The following is a 17,197-nucleotide window of genomic DNA, read 5'->3' as shown; positions in this document are numbered from 1 at the left end:
TGGCTAGTTTTTCTTTAGACTGTTTTGGCTCATGGCCAGTTTGGACCCTCTAGGAAAAAAGTCTTCATCTGCCTAGGACCAGATCTGTATTCATACCCCCTTCAAGCAGAGTAGGTTTCTCTTTCCAGAAACTTGCAAGTTTTACCTCATGGAAAATATCTCCAGTTTCTCCATACTGTTCCATCAGCTGCCTTGTGCTCTACCAGCTGATCTGGCTACAGGCGAGTTAGCAGTCTTTTTTCTGAGTTATTATTTAAAAGGCCAAGGTTCCTGGTTGATGGCCGCTCTTAAATGAAGACATTATCAGAAAATCTGGGAATTGTTTACATTGTCTGTTCTGTAACTAAAGACATTCTTAGTGAGAACTGTTAAGCAATAATGAGCATAGCATTCATTAACGATGGAAATAACTGCTTATGTCTAGGTGATGGACCTGTACCTAGTTGGGTTTGGCTTGGATTTGTAGACTAGCTTCCATCTCATGCCTGTTCCTTCTGTATCATTGATGTTATGTATTTTAAACTGTTGGGAGAAGAGTTGCTTGGGTTTTACAAATGGTGTTTTCCTTCCTGTTAGGTCTCTCTGCAATGCAATCAATGTTTACAACCTCACCTGCAATAACTGTTCAGAAAACTGCACTGATGTTCTGTTTAGTAACAAGATTACCTTTTTAATGGATCTCCTGATACACCAATTGACGGTATGTAATATTAGTGCCTTAAATAAGAAACTGTTAAGGTTTGAGAAATAGTTCTGTGGCCAGAACTAAGAATCCAGCCTATTTACTGTCCAGGCTAAAAGTGGGGGGGAGGGGCAAGGGGTATGAAGATGGTTACAAACATACAATAGGAACTGAAAGTGAAATCTCTCGGTTATTTGAATATTTTGTGTCAGAGCTTCCTAAGTTCTAATATTTAATGAGTAATAAGTATGTAAAACTTGTGAAAAACACAGATTTACATGTTAAACTTGGCTCTGGAATCAAGGGACCCAATGTCAAACCTCCACAGCTACAGGAGTGGGTGTCAGAAAGAGAAAACCGAAAGAACTTTAGCGCCTCTCACCATCATGTGTCAAAGGGCCTATTTTAAAAGGGTATTTTTTGTGGCCATTTATACTTAAAATTTAGGAAATGCCTCTGTCAAAAAGGGAAAACTTACTTATGATGTGAAAAAGCAGCTAGTTGTCACCTTAAATTTTACCTCTGTTCACAGGTGTTAAATGAGGTAAGCTCAGTGTAATAGCTAAAGGTTTAGGTCTGTCAACTGCAGTCTTTGGAACTCTGGGACCAGAAGTTTCCTGATGAGGTTTCTAAGCCCCTCAAGTATTGGCACTACAGGTTTACAACACAGGAGATTTCCCAGAGCCAACTTGCTTCTACTTCCTATGTCCTAATTTCTTTCCTTTAACACCATGCTTTGGCTCCCTTTCTTCCACCCTCTGCATTCTGCAGCCATAATTTACACACAAGAGCACCTTCTACATAAAGTTCTGAAGCTATTCTCCCAATCCCAGGTTTAAGAATGCTTTTTATGTAATCCTAAACACCACATCTCATAGGCCTGATTATATTGAATTGTAATAATTACTTACCTGTTTTCCCACCAAATCCATGGAGACAACACATAGCTTATTACTATACCAAATATCCTAACAGAAAAGAGTAGATTTGGTAAGTTGTTGAATCAATGTATGAGTAAATAAATTGATCCCTACTGATTACTGATCACAAGCTAAAACTCATAACGTGACTTTGAAGCCTTAAATGCAGACATACTAGCAAGAATTATAGCAATGTGGAAAAACAAGCAAAGACACAGACTAGCACTGCTACAGATGATAACACTCACTATTTACAGTGAGGGCAATGTATATGAATCCAAGACTAGATTGTACATGGTTCAAACATGGTACTAGATTGTACAAAATTAGTTACTAAAACATTGGGATGATATTTTAGTTAAATTTTTTTCAAGGGGCTGGAGAGATGGCTCAGTAGTTAAGAGCCCTGATTGTTTTTCAGAGGTCCTGAGTTCAATTCGCAGCAACCACATGGTGGCTCACAACCATCTGTAATGGAATATGATGCCCCTCTGTTGTATCCAAAGACAGCAACAAGTATACATAAAACAAATAAAAATAAATCTTTGAAAAAAATTTCAAAAGTAGGCGAAAAGACTTAGGATCTTTCATCTCAAGTATTTTTATTTGTTTTGCCTCATTTAATTATTTAATTTTCAGGATAGACTTAAAGGATCACTGTTACCTGTATCACAAATAAATTTGAGTCCCTGAGAATCTGACTTTAAGGCTATATAGATCAAAATCTCAGAGTTAAATCTAGATGTGTAAAATCTAAATTCAGGGACCACCTATACAATGTAACTGACTGATAGTTTTCAATAGTATCAGTATTATGAAAGTTGTGGATAAAGTGATAACTGCCAATGTATCGAGAGACCAAGGAGATACATCCACTAAATATAACATGAAACTGAATCAGTTAGATGGGAAGTTGAAGGGAAGAAAATGGAGGAGGGAGATATCACTGGGGAAACTGAGAGACTTAAATACATTCTATAAAACAGTTCGTTTTCTTGACTCAATCCTAACCCTTTCAGAAAGTGTACTGTGGGTTTACTGATAGTAGGGAACACTGGGTTAGCTAGGTCTACTATTTTTATAATAGATTTGTTGATTTAAAATTATTTTAAAATAAGGATGAGGAAAAATACTAAATTCCAATGTTATCCCTCAGTTGTACACTATAATTGTTTGGAAGAATTTATTCTGTTGCTATTGAAAGAGAAAGCTTTAAATAGAACAGGGAACTGAATAGAATGACATTTGAAGTGTAAAGGAAGAAACAAAATGTCTTACAGTAAAAAAAAAATTCTATCATACTATTTAAGGGGAAAAACTTATTAATAGAAATTATATGAGACAGTGAAACAAGGCTATGATCCCAATCTTGTAGGAAATCCATGCATAGAGGATAAGGTAGGTGATATGTTAGCTTGGGCACCTATGACAAGAATACTGTAGATATGTAGCTTTTATATATTGAGGGATTGTTTTTCTCACAGTTTTAAAAGCTAGAAGTCTTAGAACAACACAGTCCGGTACCTGTATAGATCCTCTTCTGTGTAGCAGAAGCTTCACATGGCAGCGGGGAGCAGGCTAACTCCTTGCCTGCCTCCTAGGAGGCCAGTGATCCCATTCCTGAAGGCTCTACCTCTCAAACAATTCACCTGCATATATCAGCTTTGTGGATTAAAATTCATTTGAATTGGGGGAATCACAGACTTTAATTTATCATATAGAAATGATGAGATGGCATTCTTTGCAGAGAGCTGTACAGCTGTAGAGGAAGACAGTAATTCTACCTGGCCCATTCACAAAGGACAATGAGCTGGCTCTAAGCTTCTTATAGTAGCTATCATCTGTTTACTACCACCCAAGATCTTTTTTTAAAAAAGATTTATTTATTTTATTTGCATGAGTACACTGTAGCTGTACAGATGGCCGTGAGCCATCATGTGGCTGCTGGGAATTGAACTCAGGATGGCCCTGCTCGCTCCTGCATAATTCAGTGTACTATCTTCAGATGCACCAGAAGAGGGCATCAGATCTCATTATGGATGGTTGTGAGCCACCAATGTGTTTGCTGGGATCTGAACTCAGGACCTTTGGAAGAGCAGTCAGTGCTCTTACCCGCTGAGCCATCTCACCAGCCCCCGCCAGCCACGATCTTATGGACCTTATTTCCTTTGAATATTCTCTTGCTTATGGTCATTCAGAAAGTCTTTTAATTTTCCAGTAATAGGTTTCATTGCATCATGTATGTGTTTATTCTGCTCTGTACATTTTCCTCAGTTTTGATCCAGGAACATCAGTTTTGTCAAACACGTTTTAGCTCTCCTTCTTTATACTGATTATTTCTGTTACTTTTAGACCTGTGATATTATACCTGTCAGTTGGCTAGGACTATGACTGGTTTTGCAGCACTGAGGAGAAGGTGTGTTTCCTAGTTTGGGATGAATGCTAGTGGTGACTTTTATGTTTCTGGTAATAATTTGAGAATTTTAGAGCATTTCTTATTCTAGGTAAATGGTTTTCATGTATGTATAACTGAAATATGTATCACTAACTAAAACTCCTTAAATGAGGGATAAAGAGTAGTCACCAATATATCATTCAGGAGTGAAAGAAAAATGGAAAAAGAAGCTAATTGTGACTTTGTAGAATTTATAAGACACTTAATTGTCAGGCACTTCAGCTTTCCTGGTTCTTGATAATTCCAAATGCCTTTTCTACCTTCTGACTGCTTGAAATTTCTTCTAGTACTCATACATTTCATTTCAGTTACCTCATTAGTACTGTTCACATGACACAGTTAAAGAATTTTTAGCACAAGTCCTTATCCTAGAAGCCTGCAGTTGAGAAGAGAGGAAATAAATAGCAGAGACTCTTTAAGATGAGTGCTCAACACAAAATGGTGCTTCTTAGATGTCTGACAGATAGAGGAACTATTGCACCTTGGGGCATTTTGAGAAGGTAGCCCCATTTTGACTATGCCTGGAATATGAATGAAGTTTCTATAGTTTAGGGTTTATAATTTTAAAAAGATATAAGTCAGCATTTTTAACACTATAAAAGTGCATACTTGCAGTGTTAAGACAAAGTAGTCTTTTTAGCATATGTATTTGGAGTTCTGCAAAAAACAGTTCATTAAGAAAAGTTTTGCCTGAGAATGGAATCTAACACTGGTTATACTGTCTTCAGTGAAGCGTGAAAGGTTTAAAACACATTAAAGTGCATTGTTTTCTTTATTAAGTAGTTAAGCATCTTCTCTAAGTCTAGTTCATTCCAGAGCATAGAATGGTATATGTCTCCTTAAGGAAGCTAGACAAACACACTAGAAGGCAATAAAAAGACCAGCGAAAAAAATCAAGATGGGAGAATGGGAACTCTGAAACCTCATTCCCCAACAGACACACTAACTCAAATACTGGCCAGTATACCCTTAGTGGGAACTCCAGAGGCCATTAAGAAGGTATAGTACACCATACAACCTAACCAAAAAGTCATACTAAAATGAAGCAAGTAAAAAGATCTCTTTTACTTTACCCCCCATGATTACACTTTGTCAGGCCACCACAGCTCTATGCCAGGGGTTCTCTAACTCCAGGACAGAGTTAGAGAAGTGGAGACAGAACGCTAGCGGGCTGATATTCTGTCTTAACATAACCAAGTTCTTGGAAAGAACCCTCATGGCCCAATGGGTAGGGACTGCTGAATCCAAACGAGAGACAATGAGCTACAGCACCAAAGAACCCATGGTGCCCTAGAGGTTGTGATCAGAAGACACTCAACTCGCAGTGTTTCTGCTAGAGTTAGAAAGAAGAATGGAGCCATTAGGTCAGTGTTCCAGCTTTCACTGAAAGCTGAAGAACTGTGCAGTCTCAAAGGAAGCAAGCCTACTCTGGATGTTGTTGAGAACAAGGGAGAGCAAGGAGGAGACCTAGTACTTTACAACCAGAGAATGTTCAGAGATTATATCGTCATGATTTAAAAAGTGCATTTTTTCATTCCAAACGGCTACTTATATGACTCAGAAGTTTATAATCCTCCAAAGGAGATTTTTTTGAGGCCCCAAAATCTCTGTGCTTGTTTATTCTTGAGAGTCTTCATTTGGAAGCTAGTCTGGGAGAAGAAACATTCTTATCAAGTGCACAAAGTTCATCAAAAGTTACCATGAACATATAAGTCAACGATATAATAGATTCTTAAAGATTTGTAAGAGGATTAGTTTGTTATACTATATATATTTTATCCCATTAAATGAAACACTGATGGTGCTACTTAGTGCTGTAAACAGTTGATTGACAGGCATAGTTGATGTTGGACAGGAATTGAGAGGCTCAGTAGTCTAATGAGCAGGTTGATGTAGAGAAGTGGGTCATAGAGCTACATATATGCAGAATCATGACCTGGACTTTGATCTCTTAAGTGCTTGTCAAAAACTTTTCCTATAAACTGAGTTCTGTTCTTACTTTATTGAGTACACAAACGAAACAGCAAAATTTTGGGACTTTGATTTCATTTTTAATATTATTACTTGAGTAGGATATAGTAAAGAATCATTTAAGTAAAAGATTTATAATTTCTTGATCGTTTATTGTGTTTTTAAATGCATTAAATATTTTATTAGCAGTGTTGTCTCTGATTAATAGTTATCTCTTCTTTTGAAATGTTCAAAAAATGTGGTGATAAATTATATGTATGTATTTTCAGGAGCCGAAGAGGTTGTTAATTGAAAAGTGATGTACAAAGCTTAAATAATTGATATAATACTGTTGAACCAAAGAAGTTGTTGGGCTTTTCAGGTGACAGGAAAGCCCTAGATTCAAACAAAGGAAACATAAGTGCAGTCTTAGATCAGAGGATTGTTTTTCACTTAACTATGTGCAGACCCATCCAGGTGCCTGTTTGATTTTCATTATAGCAGCAAGGCCTGGAACTCTCTGGTTGCCACATTGTTTTCTTTATCCTGAGCAACCAGAACAAGGACTCCATAGTTAATTACATCAGCGCAGAAACTTCCGCAATTAAGGGAACTGTACTCTTCTTCCTGATGCCAGTTGCATCTTGTTTCCATCCCTCTTCACCATGTGTCACTTGCTTAGATTGTCTCATATACCTTACCTTTTCCTTCATCAAAACATAAGCTCAGTTTATGTTCACCAAGTTATGTGTCTCATTGGAAGGGAATTTCAGAACTAGAGGAAAAGACCATTACAGCTTCTGGTCTGGTTCAGCTCATTTGTTGTAGAAAGATGGCAATGATATCAAAAGGTAGATAGGAGCTATGTGCGGTGAGATGTTCACCAGAGTTCCATAACATGTCACTAGTGTAACTGGGATGCAAATTCATCTTTAACATGTTGAAGGGACATAGATCATCCTGGATTTATATATCTGCAAAGATAATGCTTAAGACTTAAACACAAGGGCTGGTAAGATGGTGTCATAGGTGAAAGTTTTTGGTGCCAAGCCTGACAACCTGAATTCAATCCCTGGGACCTATATGGTGAAAGAGGAGAACTGACTCAGGTTGTCCCCTGTCCTCAACACATATGCTGTGGTATGTGCGACTCCTCTCCCCATATACATACATACCCATGCAAATGATTGTAATACGTTTTTAAAAATAAATGTAAAAATTAAATTTGTGAATGTATACATTATATTTATATGTACTTAATACTTTTATATTAAAATATATATATATACATCACCAGGTTAGTTGCCAGCAGACTTGTAGTAGGCTAGTGTTATAGCTCACTGTTTGTGAGGCCCCAGCGTGCGTGCGCGCGCGCGCGCGCGCGCGCGCACACACACATACATATGCACACACAATTAGGCAAAAAGTCTACAGGAAAGCATGAAGATCAATAAATACAGAAAGTCTGTAGTTCTTACATTTTTTTAGATAGGTAATTTAAAGCAAAAATGTTACCATTGTCTTACAAGGTTTATGTTGCATATGGTATTGTGCTTATCATCCTACATGGTGTAAAGATTCAGGAAGAACCTACAACTCTATATTTTATTTTTATGTGCATGAGTGTTTTTCATACATGCATGTCTCTGTGTCACATAAACACAGTGCCTACAGAGGCCAAAATATGGTATAGAATATCCTGGAACTGAAGTTACATACAGGTGTGACCCACTATCTGGATGCTGGGTATTGAACTCAGGTCCTCTGGAAGAGCAGCCAGCGCTTAATATTGAGCCATCTCTTCAGCACCATTATTTTACACTCTACAAAAAGCTGCATAGTATCAATTTAGAGTATATATTAAAAAGTTAAGATTGTAGATAGTAGGGCTGGAGACATGGCTCAGCCATTAAAGGCTAGGCTCACAACCAAAAATTTAAGATTACATATAGTAATAACTTTACAGCAACCACAAGCAAGTTAACTTAGAACTTAATAGATAAACTGAAATTGGCTTCTAAAACATATCTAAAAATTCAACAGAAAGGAGAACTAAAGAACAAAGTATAAAAAAACCAAAACAGTAATGAAACAGTAGTCCTAAACCTAAGTGGTAGGCCAAAGTAACAATAATTATATAAATGAATGTTTACCCTTGTTATAAGGCAGAAACTGCTGAAACAGATAAAAAGAAGAATCTAGTTATTATCTACATGAGATATATTTGAAATATAAAGAAATATAGTTTATATAACTATAAGCTATGGTGGCACACACCTTTAATTCAAGCACTTGCGAGGTAGAGGCAAGTGGATCTTTGAAGCCAAGTTTAGGCCATTTTGATCAAGGCAGTCCTTCAATTAAGGTTCCCTTTTGTCTGGTAATTCAGGGTTGTATCAAGTTGACAATAAAACCTAACCAGCGCGTGGTCAGAAAAATAGGTGATCTAAATACACAGATGCGAAATAGGTAATGTCAGGGTATCATGTGGTAGGATGTTGCTGGTCTGGCTGTAGGAAGACTACTAGTACAACTCAAAGTAAGAGGCCAGCAGTGGTGGGTTAGTTCAGTTGCCCACTAGCTAGCATAGCTGGGAATAGAAGACTTGGTAGCTACTATCCAGAAGGAAAATCTAAGCAAAGAAACCTAAAGTAAAGCAAAGAAGCTAGGAAGGTAATAGTTATACAAAGGCCCATGTGTATACATGGTCAACAAGTGCAGAGGTGAGAGGAAACAGAAGGCTAAGACTAAAAGAAAGACCAGGAGAGTAAAATTGTGACGACAGGCCTGGGAAGGTAAGATGGAATGGAGAAGAAGGTGGTCCAAGTGAGTCTGATGTGGAGTGTAGGTGGAAATGAGAACCTTGTAATAACGCAGTCTTAGCCTACCCTCCTGAAGCATACAGCCCAGCATCATGGAGTTCATGTGGAGGCACAGCAGGGCAGAAAGCAATAGACCTTGTTTTTCTAATAAATGAAAGAAAAATAGTAAGAGCAGACATTAAAGTGCTCATGCACACAGCTAAGTTCCTGTTTCTCTGCCCTTCATGTTCCTCTTGGGATTTTATGAGTTTAATTCTTCATGCTTGGCCTCTCCCCTAGCTCAGCTCCTTCTCACCTGTGAAAGCACTCTGTTTGGAGAGAAAATCAGCAACTTTGGGTCTCATTAACACCTCCAACTGCTGCAGCTGAAAGTCTTAACATAGATGTGCTCTAGCATTTCTTTTCCTTGAAAAACAACTTGCTTTCTCTTAAACCTTGGCAATAGAGTTTAACAGATCCCTGTATTTAAAACAAAAAATGAAACAAGCTTTAAGTTTGGAAGATTCTTTTGTTCTTTTTATTTATTTTTTTTACTTTTCTTCATTAATTGGTTGTTTTATTTATTTACATTTCAAATGTTGTCCCCCATTACAGTCTCCCCTCCACAAAACACCCCATCCCATTCCCTGCCCCCTTTGCCTCTATGAGGGTGCTCTCCCACCCACCCACCCACTTCTTCCCCACCCCTCTAGCATCCCCCTGGGCTGGGTATCAAGCCTCCACAGGACCCAGGGCCTCCCCTCCTATTGATGCCAGATAAGGCAGTCCTCTGCTACATATATAGCTGGAGCCCTGGACCCATTCATGTATACTCTTTGGTTTAGTCCCTGGAAACTCTGGGGTGGGGGGAGGGTCCAGTTAGTTGGTATTGTTCTTCCTATGGATTTGCAATCCCCTTAAGCTCTTTCATCCTTCCCCTAATTCTTTCATTGTGGTCCCTGGGCTCAGTCCAATGGTGGCTGTGAGTATCTGCATCTGTCTTAGTCAGATGCTGGTGGAGTCTCTGAGTGAACAGCCAGAGGAAGATTCTTAAAAATGTGTACTTACAGCTGGGCGGTGGTGGCGCACGCCTTTAATCCCAGCACTTGGGAGGCAGAGGCAGGCGGATTTCTGAGTTCAAGGCCAGCCTGGTCTACAGAGTGAGTTCCAGGACAGCCAGGGCTATACAGAGAAACCCTGTCTCGAAAAACCAAAAAAAAAAAAAAAAAAATGTGTACTTACATAGCTACATCCTAGCATTCCCATTCCTAGCTATTTATCCAAAAAAAAACTATTAAGTATTTCTCTACAAACACTTGTACAAAAATGATCCTAGTAGTCTTATCCATAAATAAATATGCTAAACAACATACATATCTATCACAGATAAATTTAGAAGCAGATTAGGATAGATCTGTGGACTTACCAATAAAAAGGAGTAAGATAATGATATACACAACATCCTGAAAATATTGGGTTCAGAAAGCCAGATTCAAAAGCCTACCTGCCAGAGAACTGTTACATTCTCAATCTACAAGTTTCATTATCATTACCTTGTAAATTCTCCTTTTGAAGCCATTGTCACTCTCTCCTCCCTGGTCTTTGGTAATCACTAACTGCTCTACATCTTCCTAATATACATTGTTCTTTCAAAAGTGAAGGCTAAGCACCATATTGACTCTCCTTTCCAGCACACTAGTGAAGGGGACAGCATATCCTTGGTAGCAAACTCGGTGTCTGACTTGTGAAGACAACTTGTAGGGAAGTGACATGCTGTTTTTGTGCACCAATGTAAATTCCTGTCTTGACTAATAATGACAAGGTACCTTCACTACTACCCTGAATGTCAATGAAGGCCAATTGGCTTCCTCCCTCATCTGACAGTAATGAGATAGCACTTCTTGACCCACTCCCAGCATAGTGTCAGGAAGATACTTTCTAAAATACAAAATTTAAAGAGCAGTCTCTGGATTGTCCTTCCTTCAGTCTCTGCTCCATACTTTGTCTCTGCAACTCCTTCTATAGGTATTATGTTCCCCCTTTTCAGAAGGACCGAAGTATCCACACTTTGGTCTTCCTTCTTCTTGAGTTTCTTGTGGTTTGTGGATTGTACTTTGTATATTCCGATCTTCTGGGCTAATATCCACTTATCAGAGAATGTATAGCATATGTGTTCTTTTCTAATTGGGTTACCTCACTCAGGATGATATTCTCCAGATCCATCCATTTCCCTAAGAATTTCATAAATTCATTGTTTTTAGTAGCTGAGTAGTACTCCATTGTGTAGATGTGCCTGGGAATCCTTCCCATATTCAGTCATCAAACCCAGACACTATTGTGGATGCCAGCAAGTGCTGGCTGACAGGAGCCTGATATAGCTGTCTCCTGAGAGGCTCTGACAGTACCTGACTAATACAGAAGTAGAGGCTCACAGCCATCCATTGGACTGAGCACAGGGTCCCCAGTGAAGGAGCTTGAGAAAGGACCCAAGGAGATAAAGGATTTGCAGTCCCTTAGGACAAACAACAATATGAACTAACCAGTACCCTCAGAGCTCCCAGGGACTAAGCCACCAACCAAAGAGTACACATGGTGGGACTCATGGCTCCAGCAGCATATGTATAGCAGAGGATGGCCTAGTCAGTCATCAATGGGAAGAGAGGTCATTGGTCCTGTGAAGGTTCATGCCCCAGTGTAGGGGAATGCCAAGGCCAGGAAACCAGAAAGGCTGGGTTGGTAAGCAGGGGGAAGGGGGAGGGAACAGGGTTTTGTTGTTGTTGTTGTTGTTTTCTTTTTTTCTGAGGTGGAACCAGGAAAGAAGATATCATTTGACATGTAAATAAAGAAAATTTCTAATAATAAAAAAAAAAGATTTAAAGAGGACCCCAAACCTTATAATACCTCAAATTTCCAAGGTACAATGAAAAAGATAATTGATAGATGCTACATTTTTCACACAAAGTTTTTAAGGCAACTACCATAAAAATACTTAATCATCTGACTATTAATGTGTGTAAGCAAATGAAAATGGTTTTAGCAAAGAATTACAAAACTTAAGAATAAAAGAAATACTACAACTAAAACTCACAGTGAACAAAATTTTAAAGTCATTGTATAGGCTTCACAATAAAATATAGAGAATGAAAACATGAATTTGAGAATAGAACAGCCTAATACTATTCAATTTGAAGAGTAGAGAAAATATACCTTAAAAGATGAACCAAGTCTCAAGGACTAGTAGGGATGTAACAACAGATCTAACATTTATGTCATCAGACACAGGAGAAAAAAACTTAAGACTGAAAAGTACTTCAAGAAACAGTAAGAGACCAAAATTTCTTTCTTTTTTTTTTTTTTTTAGACAGGGTTTCTCTGTGTATCCCTGGCTGTCCTGGAACTCACTCTGTAGACCAGGCTGGCCTCAAACTCAGAAATCCACCTGCCTCTGCCTCCCAAGTGCTGGGATTAAAGGCGTGCGTTACCACCACCTGGCGAGACCAAAATTATTAAAAGATATAAATGTAGAGGTTTTATAAACTGAGCAAACCATATTCAGAATGAACAAAAAGTTCTCACACATCAGTAATTATATTAAATATAAGTGGTTTAAATTTTTTTTGTTCCAAAATGAGAGCAACTAAAATATCCTTTAATGAGAAATTGTTAAACTTTGGTACATCCATTATATGGTATACTGTGAGCTGCTCATATACACAGCCTCTGGTATCCTGTTGAATCAAAAACCAATCTCAAATGGCCACATACTGAATAATTCCATTATGCAACACTCTGAAAAACAAGATTTTCTATAAAGATGATTCAGGTTATTAGTTTCGAGATGAAAATGAAAAGAAAACATGTATTACTTGTTACAGAGTGGTATTTTAAGATAATTCTGTATGTTCATTGTGCTCATAGTAATACCAATTCCTAGATTTTATATTGTATTATATAAACTAACTATTGGGAGCAAACAACATGAAATATAGGTAAGTAGCTAAGAAGAGAGGGGGAGAGAGAGAAGAAAGGAAGGAAGGAAGAAGGGAGGGAAGGAGAAAGGGAAGAAGGAAGGAAGGAAGGAAGGAAGCAAGAAGTAGGTAGGAAGGAATGGAGGACCATGTCAATGTTTTTATGTGTATTCCTAGTTTATAATTACTTAAGAATAAGGAATTAAAGGTTAGGGATGTAATCTCCAGAGTAGAGAGCTTACATAACATTTATGAGGCCTACAACAGTGCAAGATGAAACAAAGAGTAAAGAGATAAATTCATGCAGGCTGTGTCAGCTAGAATTCATCTATCTTCTTAACACACTGTTCTTTCAGTTTCTTGCCTTGCTGTTCTTCATTGTTTTAGGATTTTCTCGAGGCTTTAGTAGATACGCTAGCCACAGAAGTCAGCATTCCATATAGCATGCATAAGTATATTCCTTATTGTACTTCATTTCACTTCTAACACTTTTGTCATATCAAGTAAACTATAGTGTTTTGTAGTTTTTACTATAACATCAGCTTTTTGCCATTTACTAGGCTATTGTAGGTCTATCTTTATATATCAGCTAGAAATTAAGTTACTTGAAAATACTTGATTCTTAAATGGATCATGAGAGAATATGCTTCCTGAGAAGTTCATTATACCCTTTGAAAACTAATAGAATTAAGATTCTGAGCCGGGCAGTGGTGGTGCAGGCCTTTGATCCCAGCACTTGGGAGGAAGAGGCAGGTGGAGTTCTGAGTTCCAGGACAGCCTGGGCTACACAGAGAAACCCTGTCTTGGAAAAAAAAAAAAAAAAAAAGGATCCCTGCCTGGGGCCCTGTAGCCCAGGCTGGGAGAGAGCCTGAGATGATCACCAGTCTCACTCAATGAGGCCAGATGAGGAGCAGTGCTAAGATGATCACCAGTCCAGCATTAAGCAGGGCCAGGCAGGCAGACCACACCTGAGCTGACCCCTGCTTGATGCTTCACTGCATGGTCAGGGAATAGCACTCCTAAGGCCACTCCTGAGATGAACCCAGACACCCAGAGACCCTAAGGTCCACTAAGTAAGTGGTGGAGAAATAGAAGAGAAAGATAACAGAAAGATGTAGACACAATAGGAGAGGCAGAACTGGAGACTCGAGGGTAGTAAGGAACAGCCTGATGTAAGTAGCTAGTGATGCCACCTAAGATCATGGGGACATCCTGGCCTGGCCTGGATGACAGGAGAGCTGAGCCTACCCCTCACCAGCTGTAGTACATGGGAGAGAGCCCCCACAACCCTCCCACACACACACACATACACACACATCACCTAGAAAGCACAGCAGAGCTGGCCCTATTTGTGGGAGTTGTGAGTGAGCTGACCCTGAGGGAGAGCTGGCCCTGTCCTACTGAGAACCATGTTTAGGTCTGTGGCCTTGCACCAGAAGTGCTCTGTTACCACCAAAGGCCAGACAGACATCCCACGTCTGGCCTGCTGTGAGAAGCCATGTTGATATCTGGGGGCTATGTAGAATTGACCCCACCCTCTCCTGGGCATTCTATGAGAGCTGGTCCTGAGGGCTCATGAGCAGGAGAGCTGACCCTATCCCTCACCAGCTGTAGTACTTGGGAGAGAGCCCCCACAACCACACACACACACACACACACACACACACACACACACACACACATATCACCTAGAAAGCACAGCAGAGCTGGCCCTATTTGTGGGAGTTGTGAGTGAGCTGTGACTTGTGAGGGAGAGCTGGCCCTGTCATTCATCTCCTGTGCAGTGGCATGGACTAGGGAGAGATGCCCTCCCCTCTCCCTCAACCCTCATCATCTGCAGCTGGCAGGAAAACTGTCCCTGCCCCTCACCAGGTGCATCACCTTGCCTAGAGCTGACCCTGGCAGCCATGGTGCAGGCAAGGCAGCCCCATAAGGGCATGAGCATGGGAGAGCTGGCTCTGCCACCTGTCTTCTTAGCAGTGACATGGGTGAGAGAGAGATGCCCTCATCTCTCACCCCTTGCCACCTACAGCAGGCAGGGGAGCAGTCCCTGCATCTCTCCTGGGCAACACAGTAGAACTGGCCTTGGTTGTGGAGATTGCAGTTTTGCCAGCCACAAAGATGTGAGCATGGGAGAGCTGGCCCTCCTCTTGTCGGCTGTACAGTAGCATGAGTGAGGGAGGAATGCCCTTTCCCTCTGTCCTCACCGCCTGCAGCAGGTAGGAGAGCTGGCCCCAGGGCTATGAGGACAAGAGAGTGGGCCCTTCCCCTAATCTCCTGCTGCAGCACTCAGGAAAGCAGGCCCTGTAGCTGCCCAGGGCAGCACAACAGACCCAACCCTGCTGGCAGGGACACAAGTGAGCCAGCCCCTATGACAGGAGCATGGGAGAGCTTAACCAGCCCCTCAGCTGCGGCAGCACTCCAGAGAACAGGCCCTGTACCTCACCTGAGCAGCATAGTGGGGCTGGCCCTGATAGTGTGGACATAAATGAGCTGACCTTGAGCACGCGTGAGAACTGGAGAGATGGCCTTCTGCCCCTTGCTAGCTATGGCATTGAATAACCTATCCAGGGCAGGTCTGAAGATCTTGCTTTGGTGAAATAGAGAGCTAGAGAGCTGACCAGCTCAGATTACTCTCAGGCCCAGATCAGGGCTTTGAGTTGGCCCACTCCAACATCTGCTTCATAGTTGAATTCCTAGAGTGCATAAAGAGGCCAGTCCTACAGATTCAATGCTTGCGGGAACTGAGTGATACAGAGCAACAGCATGATATATCTGAGAAGAATCATGGTAAGGATCCAGTATTGGTAGTTGTAGCAGAGGCCAGAGGCCTCAAAACAGATGAATGACTCATTGTAATGAACATTTGCAAGTAAAGATGTGTGGACAAAGTAGTATACACTGTGAAACACTACAACTTCCATGAGATTTTGTTTTCTTTAGGAGGGTTGCAAAGGTGGAGGGCAGGTACAAGGGGACAGGGAGATGAGTGGGATTGGAGCACATGATGTGAAGTTCACAAAGAACCAATAAAAAGGTTTAAAAAAAAAAAAGATTCTGAATTCAAAACTACCTAGGTTCAGATTTCAACTCTGGTTAGCTACCTTGTAAATCTTAACAAATTACTTTCTAAAATATTTAAAATGACAATAGGTGATAGTACTAGTTGGATTGTTGACTCAAAAGACTATTATTAAGCAACAGTAGTCTACAAGAAAGTCTGATCTATATTCTAGGTAATAAGTGCTGAAAGAAATGCATTTTTCTAATCTTCATAGAGTATATTTTTTAGGTAAGAAAGAGTACCATGTAATTAAACATATGTAATACATGCCACAGAGAAGAAATATAAGTTTTATGAGAACATAAACAGTTTGCGCCAATTAGGAGTACTACCAAGGTCTCTCTGAAGAAGTACTCTTCAAATTGAACCCTGAAAGATGAGTACTAGTGGGGGAAAGTGCAGAGGTGAAAGCTGATCTGGGAACAGCTCCTGAGAAAGAAAAATGGTCTCAAGATGTTCAGTACAGCAAAGAGTTTTGAGGCTCAATACTTACGTACAAGAACTGGACAAGAAGTCACTTGCAGCAAGTGGGGTATATGGTAATTAGAGCATGCTGGACTTTGTAGACTAAGTTAAGGATTTGGGGATTTAATCCTAGATAAAGTAAGATGTAGGTGAAAATGTTGTGATAGATAAGTATCACTCATTTATACAGAAGTGAGTTAGAAGGTTCAAGAGACCCACTAGATGATTACTCCAATAGTCCCAAAGAAGGGGGAAATGGTCACTTTGTCTGTGAAGGCAAGTGGCATCTACAAAAGAAGGGGTCAAAATATATCCAATAATGATTTTCTAACAAAAAATTAATACTACCAACTCAAATTCTTAGTTTTAGTAATTGATAAATTTAAGAAGACATATATTTAAAATTGTCGCTACTTACTATGATATGAAGTTGATGTTAATTAGGAACCACTCATAATTTTAGATAACATTGTTAGTTTTGACTTAGTAAACAAATAATATTCTTAAAAGAAAGATTTTAAGAAGTGTACTTGATAAGGATTTTTAATTGGATATGTAGAATGAGAGGAGGAGCTCAGGTTTCTGGATTTTTCACCTAGAAGGCTAGTAATGCTATTTTTGAAGAGCTGTAGAACAATAACAGCTGCAAAGGGAGAGAATTAGTCTCTCTCAAAGATGAACTCCCTGTTGGTTATCCATTACCAAGTGCTCAGCCCTAAAAGAATTATACATATGAGCAACAGTAAACAGACTTAGCAGGTTGTATTTATGTTTATTCATTTATGTTGATAATGATAGGTAAAGAAAATAGGACATGAATTTGACATTTCATTCCTTCTTAAAAGGGGGAACCAATTACCCAATTAAGGAGTTGCAGAGATTTACTATGGAG

At 39.7% G+C, this 17,197-nt stretch overlaps 2 protein-coding genes across 13 annotated transcripts in view; one reads left to right on the top strand and one right to left on the bottom strand.

Moving 5' to 3' along the window:
- Nucleotides 1-17,197, bottom strand: part of Isl2 (ISL LIM homeobox 2) — a 329,789-nt gene that overhangs the window by 223,077 nt on the left and 89,515 nt on the right. For 7 of the 11 annotated variants that reach the window (XR_004111375.1, XR_004111368.1, XR_004111372.1 and 4 more), the window contains one exon: nucleotides 9,125-9,288. The exons of 2 other annotated variants lie outside the window; for them this stretch is intronic. The gene's annotated coding sequence lies outside the window, so the exon portion shown is untranslated. Of the gene's footprint in view, nucleotides 1-145; nucleotides 344-9,124; nucleotides 9,289-17,197 lie in introns of all 11 variants that reach the window. 2 more of the 11 variants (XR_004111367.1, XR_004111370.1) reach the window with 2 other exon arrangements.
- Nucleotides 1-17,197, top strand: part of Scaper (S-phase cyclin A associated protein in the ER) — a 498,868-nt gene that overhangs the window by 402,731 nt on the left and 78,940 nt on the right. For both annotated transcript variants that reach the window (XM_031343583.1, XM_031343584.1), the window contains exon 26: nucleotides 577-700. In XM_031343583.1, coding sequence (XP_031199443.1) covers nucleotides 577-700 — 124 coding nt within the window. The remainder of the gene's footprint in view (nucleotides 1-576; nucleotides 701-17,197) is intronic.

The sequence above is a fragment of the Mastomys coucha genome, unplaced genomic scaffold (assembly GCF_008632895.1).
Source record: "Mastomys coucha isolate ucsf_1 unplaced genomic scaffold, UCSF_Mcou_1 pScaffold23, whole genome shotgun sequence".
NCBI classification, from domain to species: Eukaryota; Metazoa; Chordata; class Mammalia; order Rodentia; family Muridae; genus Mastomys; species Mastomys coucha.
This window is presented reverse-complemented; position numbering and strand designations above follow the sequence as displayed.